The sequence below is a fragment of the Xiphias gladius genome, chromosome 23 (genome assembly GCF_016859285.1).
Source record: "Xiphias gladius isolate SHS-SW01 ecotype Sanya breed wild chromosome 23, ASM1685928v1, whole genome shotgun sequence".
NCBI lineage: Eukaryota > Metazoa > Chordata > Actinopteri > Istiophoriformes > Xiphiidae > Xiphias > Xiphias gladius.
In genome coordinates, this window is record NC_053422.1 from 14,959,584 (window position 1) to 14,974,392 (window position 14,809).

Below are 14,809 nucleotides of genomic sequence, written 5' to 3' on the forward strand. Positions count from 1 at the left end.
GGCTGAAAGTAGAGATCTGCTGTTGTGCATTCCTAGCAGTGTTGATGGGTTTCCAAGAAGGCAAATCAGATCCCACTTAACATCAGCCCAAATATCCTGCAACCTGTGGATGTTGCTATACTTTGTACGGAGAAGTGTGTCTGTTCCTGTTAGACTCCCTTTCCCTGTGCTGTAGTGTGTTTGAGGCTGTATGGATGTGTGTAACGCCCCCCTCTTTCCCCTTGGGGCTGTGTAGTGTGTATGGAGCAGTGTGAGAGCGCAGCAGCTCTGCTGGAGTCGGTCAGGGAGCAGGAGGTGCAGTTTGAACAGCTGACCCGGGCGCTGGAGGAGGAGAGGAGGAGAGTGGGCCTCCCTGCCACCAGCCCCTCTGCCCTGGGTCGCCCCCTCCCTTACACACAGGTAACACTCCCCAACAAAACCTAACATCCCCGTCCAGAGTCTCGTAGGCGTCTCCAGCCCCCATCTTTCACCTTCAACACATGGATCTTCATTCCCTCCATCCAATCCTTCCAGTGAATTCGTGCATCATTTTCTTCCTCTGACACCAATCCATTCACCGTTCATCCCTTCTCCCCTCCGTCTCGCCTCCTCTCCACCATCGCTCGGCGAGTTTATGTCCGTGTACGTTTGTGTGCATCGTCATTTAATGTCGCTTTTTTAAAGAAGCTTTTTCCATTGTCTTTGTATCTTGTAAGACCATCTGTCTGTTCACCCTCATCTGCAAACTTATCACTTTGTGCCTGCACATAGTCCTACTACTTTTAACATGCCTGATGTGGTCGTCGTCACACACTTTCAGCATGCCTTAAGTGTCACTCACCGGATACACTCTGACAAACACATGTACACCTTTCGACTGCACCTGCCGTGCAGTTCCAGCATGTCGTGTTTTGGTATGCAGTCATCTGTCGTGCATGTGTCGCATAGTTCTTCGTGTGGTTTCTTATCATTATGAAATGATTTTGTCTTTTTTATTTTCATTTAAATTTAAATAATTTATCAATCACTTGTTAAATACGATATTCATTACATCTGTTGTGCCTGCTCCATACGTATTCATAAGTATTATTTTGCATGCAGTTATCTTTTGTGCATTGAACATAAACAAAATCCCAAGTTATATGTGAAATTCATGTAGTAAAATCACTTGTATTTTGTATTCCTCCTCCAGGTGATTAGATGTTATAATGATAATATATACCACTAGACTGTGAATTTGTGTAACATCAGAGATTTTGACAAACCGTTTACCGCTGCAACTAACAAATTTTTATGATCAAGTTAGCCTGCCATTCATTTTCTTTAGTAACTGTTTTATGCTACAAAATGTCAGCAACTTCTGAAAAAATCCCCATCATAATATCCCAGAGTCCAAGTTGACGTTTGCTTGTTTTGACGAAACAACAGTCTAAAACCCAAGATAATCAGTGATAGAGTATTAAGAAAACCAGTAAATATTCACATTAGAGCAGTCAGAACCAGTTAAATTTTTTTTGCCTTTTAGCGTAAAAAAAAATTACTTAAATGACTAATCAATTATCAAAATAGTTGCTGATTAATTTTCTGTCAATAGACTGATTAATTGACAGTTTTCTTCATCTCAAATTCATGAATACAATGGTAGCTGTCACTTTAATATCTCTTTGTTGAACTTGACCATAGCAAATCATGTTGCAAATTGATGACCAGGAAAATTTACATTGGAAAATTTGATTTTTATTAGATTCTTGCATCAATGTGATGAAGTACCTTGATCTATTAGCTATTTAATATGCTGTAAGAACCAACAGACAGACATTCCCACATGGTTATTTTATCTATGAATTGTTTCTCAGTTCGTTTTCCAGAAAATGTACTTAATCACAATCTAGATATTGCATTAGAAAACAATATATCCCGTGGTGGAAGATTTTTATTTATTTATTTATATTTTCTCTCCCCTATATTGCCCACCCCTTCTATTTGTGTGTTTATCAGTCTTGAGCTTTAAGACTCCCACTCTGCTGTTTTGCTTACAGCTGAGTTGGTTCTACTGTTTCCTTCTTGTCCTGTATTGTAGTCTCTACTAAAAGACTTCACTATCAGAGAGTGACATACTTCACTTAGGTGCCTGTGGGCTTGAAGGAGCAAAGTAGAGCCATTATCATTATGCTCTCAGGTAACAAAAGGTCAGGCAGTACAGTATTCACGGATTGACATTTAAGCAAATTTTTTTAGAATTTGGCATTGTACACTGATTGGGTAGAATAGTTTAAAATCTATTCCTAAATATTTCCTTCCTTTTTAAGGGCTTGCTGACATGGATTAGGTCTTGTGTTTTGTCTCTTATGAAAGTGACTCCTCTGATTAGTGTGTAGCAGCTGAAGGATGAAGGCTAAGAAAGAAGGATTCTGTGCTTTTGGCCTTGGGCTAACTGTAATTGTTTTGTCTCTAAAAATATTAATTGTGATGAAGATATGCATGCTCTGCCAGAACTGCTCTAAATGCATGACAGAGCTTCTTTTAAATGAGATGGTATTATAGGAAAGAGCAGCTGTGGAGGAAGTGTGTCCTTGTAAAAGTACAATCTTCACTTCCCATCGCCGGGCCTCCTTGTGGACATAATATAAAGTACAGTATGACATTCTCCTGTAAGTGAAATGTTTGATAAGGCTCATGACATTGTTTTGTCTTGTATCAGTCATTAGTATCCCAAATGGTAGCCTGATTATCTTGTGTTTACATGTGATTCTGCTTGAGGCAATTGATCATAACTGTGGCAGTTATATTGCATACAAAGTATTACTCAGGGTTAGGTAGAAAGGGTCCAGGTTACAAAGATTCAAAGTCATTGATTATGTAACAGATTAGAGCAGGAGGAAGTAGGGTGTGAGGATGAATGGCTACACTCCAAAATGTCCTCCTCCAAGTCTGGAAGTGATTCAGAGACCATGAACACATAGGGATAGTTTGGTCACTTCTGAATGTGCTTCAGAAGCAGTCACATCATCTGGGTGGCTGTGAGAAAATACACAGCACTGGCTACTGGGAATCAGGCCTTCAGTCCTACTTGAATGACTATTTCAGTAAAATTCCTGGTGCCATCACATTATTTTTACACAATGTATTTCAGTTGTGTCTCTCTTTCATCCCAGAACGGGTGTTTAGGGGATGCAGACATAGAACGACTGAAACTGACTGACTCGTACATAAACGGCACACAGGTATGTGTTTGTGTGTGTGTAGGTTATCGTGTAAATTTAGTTATTTTTATTAAATGTATGCAGTAAGTGCCAGTGATTTAAAAAAATATATAAATGTGTATAATGTCTCTGCTACAGTACAGGATGGTGGACCCTGCACACAGCAATCTAGATGAGAGCTACACACCAGACGACGACTCCCAGGAAGTACACTCAGTCTTTTCTGAAGAGGGAACCACACGACGGCCAGACACGAGCCTCCCTCATATGAAGAAACCAATCTCACGCACAGTCCTGCCCTCTGACTCAATGTCCATTGACGGGGGCTTATCTGTGTCTGGTATGGGCGGCTACAGCGCCACACTAGACCGTCCTTACAGGCAGCCTGGAGCAGGAGACTACCCCACTGCCACAGTACCCAGAAACTACCACTACGGCCCTGTAGGTGGTTACGATGACTACCGGGTTGGCCCGCCATCAGAAACATACACTAGTCTGAGCAGGGGCTCACACATGGAAGATCGTTACAGGTACAAGAACCCTATTTGGGAGGGGGGGGGGGTTAACCACTCAGATCAAAATATCAGCTGACTGTTAAAGCAGGTCTGGTTCTCCATTTGCAAACCACTGACCTTAAAGTAAGCACTATGTATTTGCTAAACAGAATTTTTGCCTTTATACTCTCACCTTATGGAAATGCAATGGAAGAAGCTACATGTTCTAAACAATCTGAGATTCACAAGAACAGAATTTATAGTTACAGTTATACCATAATAACCAGACACTAACCTTTAGTTCATGTAGAAATACATGTTCCCCATTCACACCAACATAAAGATGTGTCTGATCTCATTCCAGTCCTGGTCAGAATCAGGGTTGTGAAGCTAGATAACGGCTGTTGAAACCTTTAGATTGACTTCACATAGAAATTTTTACGACATCAGTGTGGCAGTATGAAAGGGGGATAACTAAGGATGGGATGTCACTTTAACGACTCTGATCCCATCCCGGCTCTCCACAGGCCAGTTGATGGCTACAGAACTTTGGATTCAGGCTACCGGGCCCCAAGCCGTCAGCAACTTGATCCCTATGCAGCACAGCCCCAGGTGAGCAGGGGAATGAGGGCCATGGGGTCAGCGATGGAAATGCGTTATGGCCATGGCCACTACGGTCTGGAGGATGACCAGCGCAGTGTGGGATATGATGACTACAGCATGGGGCCTCCACCCATGCACCCTGGAGGCTATGGTACCATGCCACGTCTGGGGCCGGGTCCTGGGGGTATGGACAGACGAAGACTCAGGTAAAACACGAAAGACATTGCGTTGCTATTTTATCTCACGCTAGGTTTTTCTTCATTTGGACAATGTATGTATCTAACATATCTGCACTGCATTTAATCTGCAAATTTGGAAATGTTACTTGAGACGCACCTCATAATTTTTCTCCTTCTCCTCCTTTTCTCTTTCTCCTTCGACGACATGCAGGAGCTGTGAGGACACTCTGGATGGTGACATGGGAGGAGTTGACCCTTATCCCTGGGGTGTTCCCATGACGTTGGAGAGGGGGAGCATGGCTTCACTGGACAGCACACTGAGGAAGGCTCCTCCTGCCTCATGGAGACAGCCTGAGCTCCCGGAGGTCATCGCCATGTTGAACTACCGTCTGGACCCTGTCAAGACCAACGCTGCTGCCTTCCTCCAGCATCTCACATTCAAAAATGACAAGGTGAAACAACTGTCACATTCAAATGCAGAATAGCAGTACAGTGGTTATTTGGCAAATCCTTGACGTGAGTTTGCTAATTTTGCGTGTGTATATCTAGATTAAGTCAGAAGTACGTCGCCTTAAGGGTATCCCATCCTTGGTGTCAATGCTGGACCACCCCAGCAAGGAGGTGCACCACTCTGCCTGCGGAGCTCTAAAGAACATTTCATATGGGCGAGACCCAGACAACAAGATCGCCATAAAGAACTGCGACGGAGTGCCCGCTCTTGTCAGGCTATTGAGGAAAACCCATGACCAGGATCTCACTGACACTATCACAGGTATCACGGATCATATGATGCTTGAATGGATAATAAGTTTTGAATACTTTTAAATGTACACTCTTATTATATGTTGTAACCTTTTTGATCTCATGCATAGGTTTGGTTGCTTTATTGCTTTGGTTTTGTCATAACAATGTAGACATGAGACGCTTGTGAACAAAAAAGAAGAAAACCCAAACACATTCAATCCAGCATGGATGAGACAAAAGATATAAGAGGAAATAAATAAAACAAACTTTTAATGGCATGTGACGCGTGTTATGGTACGGTATTATATATAAATTGAAATATGTCACGGAACAAACACACTTAAGTAATTATAACTTATTTTTATAGTGGTCTTGGCCTGCACCACACCACAAAACAGACTGCTGTCCCTGTGCTACATGACTGAGGGCCTTACTCAAATAACTTGACAAGTCGGAATTTAAAAAAGAGATGGATGAGAGCAGAAGCATGATTCTTTCATTGGTTATATTTTATTTTAATGGCTAAACTGTCTCTTTTATTGCAGTGATAGTAACAGTATTTATTATATCATCCCAGGCACCTTGTGGAACCTCTCATCCCACGACTCAGTAAAGATGGAGATCGTGGACCACGCCCTGCATGCCCTAGCTGACGAGGTGATAGTTCCCCACTCGGGCTGGGAGCGAGGGAGCAACGGTGGAGAGGAGAGCTGCAAACCACGCCATCTGGAGTGGGAGACCGCCTTGACCAACACTGCTGGCTGCCTTAGGTATGCAAGGGGATCAATGAATGGAAAGAAAAGAAGGTCAACGAAGGAGAAAGAGATTTATTTTGAGAAGAAAACATGCAATTATGTGCTTAACATCTCTCCCTCTCTCCAACAGGAATGTGAGTTCAGAACGCAGCGAGGCCAGACGAAAGCTGAGAGAATGCACAGGATTGGTGGATTCACTCATGTATATTGTCCAGTCACAGATCAACCGCAAAGATGTGGATAATAAGGTACCTACTCACTTAAGACAGTTACAGATTTTTACACTTAAAAAGAGAGATTTTACCTTTGGTCCTTTTTACTCATGACAAAAGCACCATCTTCTGTGAATCTCCATGTCTGATTGTCTTTTCGCCTTTTTCCTCAAGTTGGTGGAGAACTGCGTCTGCCTCCTGAGGAATCTGTCCTATCAGGTTCACCGTGAGGTCCCTGGCTGTGAACGTTACGCAGACACCACGCCCCTCAACCAGGGACTGGCCCCCACAAACAAAGGTGGCTGCTTTGGCTCTCGAAAGGGCAAAGGTCAGTGTCAGACAGCTGTTACAGCTTCCAGTTACTTCGTGTCTGTTGAAAGATGGATAGCTACTGGTGGGTGTGAGCTTGTTGATGGCGGAAACACCTGTCGCTGTTTTTCACACTCTACCGCTGTTTCCCTCCTTTTCCTCCGCTTTCTCCTCCTTCCTTCGTCTTACCTTTCTCTCTTCTTTCTTCCCACCCTCCTTGACTTCCTCCCCTCTCTCTGCTGTGTTTAGATGAGTGGTTTTCCAAAGGTAAGATTCCCCTCTTAGTGTTGTCGTGAACTTTTTTGAAACTACTGACCACGCTGTCATCATTCATTTTACTAACACATAATAATAGTTCACTAGAGCAATAAGAATGTATAATAATGTTGAATTCACATGCAGTACATGGGCATGATCACCTGATGTCAAACAACACTGCATGCTCAAAGTGCTTGTTCCACTGGTTGCATGGTTGCGTTTTTCATAACAATGTACCAAAGTAAAGGACTGAGGATAACTGTACTCTCATCTCAACAACCTTCGCGTAATCTCTACCATTCCTTCAGCTCAAACTTTCATGTTCTATCTTTTTTTATTTGTTTTCTTGCTGCAGGGAAGAAGGACGGAGATGATGGAAGCACAGATCAGGTGGATATCCCAAAGAGGACAACACCTGCCAAAGGTATGTGTGTAACATTTTCCTTCCAAACGTTAATTCATTCTTCTGTAGAGTAGATCATTTATATGACCAGGTACAAATTCCTATTAATTGGACATAATTTCATCAATAATATATTTTTCTTTTGGTTTATATTTTATGATGATGCCTGCACCACACTACATGGATATGAAAGTATGACTATTAGGCTACTATACTTGTCTTCTAAAGTCTCAGTGATTAAGATGTTTCATGTTGAGTCTGAACCATTTCACAATACCAGGCTCAGCTGGTAGAAGTAACTTTTGGTTTAGGCTATACCTGTTTCAGGCACAAATGCTGAAGTTTGTCATTCTCCAATCTAAACTAACACCCCTCTCTTTCTGTCAACTTCAGGCTATGAGCTGTTGTTCCAGCCAGAGGTGGTTCGTGTTTACACATCACTGCTAAGAGAGAGCAAGAACCCCTCGGTGCTGGAGGCTGCTGCTGGTGCCATCCAGAACCTGTGTGCTGGCCGATGGACTGTTAGTACCATTTTCTAAATAAACTTCTATAAAATATATACTCTCAGTAACTGTAAATTAGTTTGTCCCATGAAGTTATTGGAATGAAACTGGGGTTGGTGTAAAAAAAAATCTCCCTCTTTATCTGCTTGTTGTTCAGTATGGTCGATATATCCGGGCCACCGTGCGTCTGGAGAAGGGTCTTCCCATGATGGCAGAACTACTGGCTCATGGCAATGACCGTGTGGTTAGAGCTATGTCCGGAGCCTTGAGGAACCTTGCCATCGACAACCGCAACTGTGAACTGCTCGGTACGGATGTTAGCTTGTAGAAAACTCTCAAATATTACCCAAGAATATGACTTACATTTCTAATTTTGCTTGATAATAATGAAGTTTATTTTGCTATCTATAATATTCATTGTTCTTTGTTATGCATGTGCAGGTTTTTGGAAAGCTGAACTATACTGTGCGTTTCCTCTGTAGGTTTGCATGCAGTGCCTCACCTTGTGGCCAACCTGCCTGGAGGCCAGAGTCAGTCTGGGCGCATTCTATCAGAGGAGACAGTGGTGTCTGTACTGAGCACGCTCACTGAGGTGCTAGGCAACAGTCTGGAGGCAGCAAAGACCCTCCGAGCCTCGCAGGGCATTGAGAGGCTGGTGCTAATTAACAAGGATGGGTAAGTGTGTTTTGTTCAAAGACAGGACAAAAATTGTGCTTTTCATATTTTTGGGCAAAACAAGTGCAGGTTCTATACCCCCGCTCAGGGCACAAGGCAGAAAACATCCTCTTTTCTAAGCCTGAACGTGTCTCCCCGTATCCCACAGCAAACGTTCGGATCGTGAGGTGCGAGGGGCGGGCCAGGTGCTGCAGCTGGTCTGGGCCCATAAGGAGCTCCGTCGGCCTCTTGAGAAAGACGGCTGGAAGAAGACAGATTTCATGGTCAACCCCAACACCAGCACCACCAATGGCCCGAGCACTCGAGCTAATGGCACCTATGAAGACAGCACCACGCCACTGCTGGACAGAGGTCAGTGTTGGAGAAATAATGTATGGTTTAAAATTATTTTAGCCACATTTAAATCCTACATTTGATAAAATAGTTGCAGATGGTGTATTTTATAGAAGGTAAAAATGTTTGTAAAGTTAATGCTTTGGTTTTGTTTTGACTTGACCCTGTTTTGCTTCATCTTAGGGGAAAAGAGGGATATGATTCCACTAAATGACCTCGGCCCCGGTTAGTACATTTATCATCACTGTTTTGGATCAGGACAAATTTATAGAAAATGTGTTTGTCAAGATGACATCTGTGATAATTTTTTTTTTTTTTTTCATCGCATTTTAGAGGCCTACTCTACACTGGATCAGAGGGAGAGGAGACACACTCTGGATGAGACCACAGACACTTTACCGGTACTGTTTATCATGCTCACCCTCATTCACATAATGGATTTACTCATTTAACATCACTAACCCCTTATCTCCTGCACCACTATGAATACTTCCTGACTTTAACCTTTTTTCATTGACAGCCTTTAAAAACGCACAGTTACTGACAATTTTCTCACACTCACTTCCTCTCCCTCTTCTCTCTCTTTCTCTGGTTGTCTCAGCGAGGGGTGTATGGGGGCAGAAAGGGCTCCCTGCCTCTGTTGGACTCCTACGATGGTTAGCCCTCCCACCCTCCCCTCTACCCCCCCTCTGCATGTAACAGCATGGTATGTCCAACTGACCTCTCGTTCTGCATGGACTCTGAGTTCTTTTCCATTCTGTCATGTAGCTTCAAACCCTCAGTGAAAATTGGTCCCTTTCTATGATGGTGTACCGAATCACTGGTTAGGATCCATTGTACTGATTCCTAACTATATGATACCCTGATGTGATGTGCACATGCTGATAGAGTATGCTGCAAGGTGCTCCTTGTGCATTGTGGTCCATGCAGTTTGTCAGCGTAGAGATGAATCCCAGACTAACAATAAAGATTAAGAAGCGTCAGAATAATAAATGTTGTTTGTGCAGAAGTGTTGTCACAATACCAGAACTTTGACTTTTATACAAATGCTAATTTTAATTACAAAATATTATAACTACTATAAAACGTCAAAGAACTAAAATGATGCAGTGTCACAGAAAAGCAGTTTCTTAAGTTTAATTTGTGTTACCAAATTTCCTTTTAAAAGCTTTGTAACTTTTGCAAAAGGGGGTTTTGACGTGACATTTGGTTTGATCATTGTCATCTCAAAATAGTTTTGTGTATCTTCAAGCGGCATCTGTTATTGATTTACACTTGCTCTAGGAATGTAATGTAGTGTTGTGTTTGAAACTGTTTTCATGTTGCACGAATATTTGTCTCCAGGTACTCCGTTTTGCCAGTGACCTTTGATTAGTGTTTCATTGCACTCTTGTGGTGCTGCAGGGTATCACAACAACACGTGGCAGAATAGATAGATTCACTGTATTAGGTCTTTTTGTTGTGTTGGGGAACTAGCGACTTAACAACAGAATGAGAATGAGGATTAAACAGGAAAATAAACTTTTAAGAAGAATGATTAATTGATCAGTGAGAAGTGTTACCCTGAAATAACAGTCCATCATTGATTTACTTGTTACTTTTCTAAAATAACAAGATAATGTCATGTCTCACTGTTATACTTTTTAAATTATCTTTAGTTTTTCTAATTCAACTAGAAACTCCTCCAGTTCACAACCTTCCACAACTATCTTGACTCGTTCCTGCATTAGTGCTGTCTGCACTTAGATACATTATATAGCACACTGATAATTTTAGTTTTACATAGCACAAAAATCCAGTAAAATTAGTAAGAATATCTATTATCAATGCATTATTTATTCAAGGTTGTCCTCCATTTTGTACTTTACTTACCTTTTACCCTCCCACATAGACTTGCTGATGCAGGACGGCACAAGATCTTTTTTTGACAGATATTGACATTCATTTTTAATTCAGTGGGCCAGAGGATAATTGTGTCGAAATTTCGAGTGTAGCACATTTTAGGCCAGTGACTGTAGTTACTGACTATCAAACGTAGTGTGTTTTACTAATGTATTACAGGGAAAACTGTGATTACAGTAACATAACGTTTATAAGCTTTCTGAACTATCTGTTCAAAGGTCAAGATAAAATTCAATGCTGAATTCAAACTATATTCAGTTTAATTTCATATTGGTATTAAAGTATTATTGCAAATCAGGATGTTGTGACAGCACTCCTGTGCAGCATTCCATATTTATACCACATAGTGAGTCTTTGTGTTGCCTCCTTGTTTAATGTGTAAATGAACCAAATAAAATTTCCTGTGCTTATATTTTGACTCCGTTATAATCAGCGCATTTTTGCTCTGTTCCTCCAGAAAAACTGATAGTGTGCATCACTCAGACTGGGCCGTCCTTGCCCTACCACTGCTACTGAGGAGAGAAGATCCAGATGCACAGTCTCTCTCCCTCGCTCAACCGATGTCCCCCCCCCTCCTCCTTTCCCCTCCTCTTTCTCTCTCTCTATCGCCACGCAGATGGGATTGGAAGATGAGGGTTGGCATCCAAAGAAAGTGGTTGTGTTGCAGGCGAAAAGGTTCATTTGCGCAACACACACGTCCAGATACTTACCTACTTTTTACAAATTCATTCAAGTGTAGCAACAAAAATATATTCTGTTTTTTAAATTATAGTTCTTCTGTAAAAGCAATCACTTTTGTTGACAATCGTTTAATTTTGGTGTTGTCATCCTGCTTTTTTTTTTTTTTTTTTTTCCTTGCTATTGTCAACATTTTTGATACATTTTTATCAATGCTGCCAACACCCACATCCTAATAATGAATTTGTATGCAGACTTTCTATGTAGGGTATATACTGTATATAAAAAGAAAATGGGATGACTGCATTAGTTTTGGCTCATTAATTTAAATCATCCCTTTACTGGGATTGTTGGGAGGTTGGGACGCACCGGCAGACCGACGGTCGGCCTGTAGATTGAGAATGTTTATATAGGAGTTATTTTCCCGTCTAGAGTTATTTTCTTTCGGTTGGGATGAGCACAGGAGTAGACAAGAAAAGGCAGGTGTGTGTATATTTGTCAAACAGTAAACCTGTGGCCGTGCGTTCGAAAAATTGAATATGGACCTGTCTGTGTGTGTGTGTGTGTGTGTGTGTGTGTGTGTGTGTGTGTGAGTGAGAGACCCATAAGACCACACATTGATTATTTCTTCTGTTCATGTTGTCTGTTTTTATTGTTTGCTCCTATTCCTGTGACAAAGCATTTTTTTTCTTAGTTTTCATGTACCAAAAGCCTCTTTTTGTGTTTGATACCTTAATTTCCAACTTTTTCTTTTACCCCCCCTGTGGAGCAAATGATCATTTCAGCTGCTGTGTTTTGACTTTGAGTACAAGACATCGAACCTGTTCCTGAAATGTGAAGCTAGGAACATACACCACTAAAACTCTAAAACATTTTGACATCCTGCTTCAGAAACCATTCCATGCTCTTCTACTAAAGGTTAACATTATTGACACAACCTACTTCACCGTAACAAACACTTCAGGAGAGTCTCTTTGGACTAAATAGTCTTACCTTTATTCTGATTTGTCCACAAACTTGTAAACCCCCCCCCACAAAAAAAAACACTACTTACTCTATTTTTGTGCTTTAGCCATTTGTACGTGAACATTTGGATTCAGTTTGTGCCGTTTTACATAAAAATCTTGGGAGGCTTTTTCACTCAGGAGACTTGAGACAGATTGGGGGAGAGAGATTGATGTTGGACAATGGTGTACAAAAAGCACATTTTGGTCTATGATCCTTTTTTTTTTTTTTTTTTTTTTTTAAACCTTCTTTTTGTACTTCCTTCTTTCTGGTTTGTATTTTATTTTGGGGTGCGGGAGTGTTGGGTGAGAGAATTATGCAATTTGTTCTACTTTTTAGTCCCAGTTTTACCATTGACTTGTTTTAAAGGCAAAAGAGACCAATCATCTTTGTTTTTTGTTTTGTATTTTCCACACACATAGTATGTTTGTACTATTGCCTATACATGTAATATTATGATGTACCATTCATACCTGCCTTGGCTCTGAGAAGTTGCTTTTTTCAGTAAAGTATGTAACTGGTAATACTGTTGTTGTTTTTTTATAAATAAAGATGTTTTCTTAGACAAGGTTTGTCAACATGTGACTGACGTGTCTGTATTGTGAGGTGAGGAAGGACTGCTGTATCGTGTAGATAAACACTTCTAATTAAAGAGAGGCGGTCTGGCTGACTGAGTAATTTCATCCCCTTGCTTTTGTCAAGGCAAATGGCAAACGCACAAACTTCACACTATGTCAGATATTCACTCCCCAAATCCGTGTCCTTCATTTGGCTTGTTTTTTTTTTTTCTTTTTTCTTTTTCTTTTTTAATCCATTAATTATCAAGGGTCTTTATCCGTGAAGTCAGTGGTGTCACCAGACCTTTTCATCTCCCAACTTAAAATCCCAAACTGTGCTAAGGTCTTGTGTTCATTCCTGTATAAAGCCGATTAACCTTAAAACACGATGTGCACCACAGCACAGTTAAAGGCTGTTAAGTGTTGACATTATCAGCTTTGCTGCTGTCTCCGGTTACACTCTGAGCCGCATGCTGACAGGGAATAGCTGTCATGTACGTGTGTGTGTGTATGTTTGTCAGGCCCCAGACATGTCGAAGGAACACACCAGGACGAGAAAGTGTCTTGGTGTTTCCGGTATGCCACATATCTGAAATGCGCACACACAGACTGAGAGAAGCAGCTGCTGGATCACGAGGGCCTTAGGTGCTTGTCAAGAATGTGAAACTCTGTCATTAGCCAAGCTGATGTTTATGTGTCAACCTGTGAGCCCTACCAAGTCACAGAAGTTAATCTGTAAATATATATGGTCATGTTGAGTAAAAAAAAACAAAAAACTTTTCCAAGTACTGAATAATGCATGTTCACTCTCCCTAGACTCTTTAAATTAGTGTGTAAGAGGCAGGTCTGTAGATAACATTAAGGAGTCTGTGTCCTCTGTAATTTTAAATTTGCAAATAAAATATACACCTAGAAGGTTTTTACAAGTTGATTTCAGTATGGTTACATATACTCAACATACTTAAATCTAACTACTTTTAAGCCAACAAAAAGTAAATGAGCTAGGGCTGGTTACACATATCAGTGCCAATCAGATACCTTATTCTGAAGAGTATAAATATGGCTTGAGACTTTTTTCTACAAACAAAATATATCAAAATTTTCAATTAAAAAAAACTAATAGAAATGTGGTTCTTACTGGACAGAGATGCTACAAACATATGATGATCTTATAGAATATGATGCATTCCTGTAACCGTATATAAAGTAGTTAAAATTAGCTCAACCTTAAACGTCTACAGCAGAGGAAAGCAACACACACATTAATGAAGCAGTACTATTAATCCAAAAACACCTATAATAGTAAAACACTGACACGGACCATCTCTCTGCTTCATGAGTACTTTTAGTTTTGATATTTTAACTACATTTTGCTGATAATACTTACACACTTTTACTTCTGTAAGGTTCTGAATGCAGGACTTTTACTTGTAGTGGAAAATTTTCAGTGTGGTACTTTTGCTTAAGTCAATGATCTGAATAGGTTACCTCTGTTTATTTGACCGCTTTCGTTACCTGTTACTTGTAAGATGAAGATTTTACACAATTGATGATATAACAAACTTTTAAAATACCACACGCTGAAGATTAAACCAGTGGTTTCCTACCTTTTTGGTTTCTGACTTCTCCCAAAGAGCAGCGTGTAATCGGGGTCACATTTCTTATGGCTATGAGTTGTTAACAGCTCCATCAAATAGCGATTTTTCCCTCTAAACGTCTCACGTGGTTTAATTTCAATAAATGTTCAATTGATCCAATATCTCGCCAAAAACAAGGGATTAGAGAAAAAGTCCAAAAACTGAAAACAGATTTGTGTATCAGACAAATTTTTTTTTCTTCTTTCCTCTCACGACCCCTGAGATGTATCTGGTGTCCCTGTATATAAAACTGTATATAAAGCAGTTAAAACTAGCTCCACCTCAGGCAGCTACAACCGTAACATGCTGCTACCCAAACTAAAACTTCAGTGTTAATCATCTAATGATGTCAGACACAGTGATATGTCAGTCAGAGGGAC

General features: G+C 40.8%; 1 protein-coding gene across 1 annotated transcript; it reads left to right on the plus strand.

Annotated features, from left to right (window-relative positions):
• Positions 1–190: 190 nt before the first annotated feature.
• On the plus strand, positions 191–12,917 carry LOC120785103 (catenin delta-1-like). The gene is given in 20 exon segments (XM_040119462.1): positions 191–209; positions 212–399; positions 3,135–3,203; positions 3,321–3,712; positions 4,204–4,485; positions 4,670–4,910; positions 5,008–5,230; positions 5,780–5,972; positions 6,088–6,205; positions 6,344–6,497; positions 6,728–6,745; positions 7,092–7,160; positions 7,533–7,660; positions 7,800–7,950; positions 8,125–8,317; positions 8,466–8,668; positions 8,834–8,875; positions 8,984–9,051; positions 9,252–9,356; positions 11,010–12,917. Coding segments are annotated over 19 exon segments (2,811 nt in total). The 3' UTR covers positions 9,312–9,356; positions 11,010–12,917.
• The last annotated feature ends 1,892 nt before the right edge of the window (positions 12,918–14,809 follow it).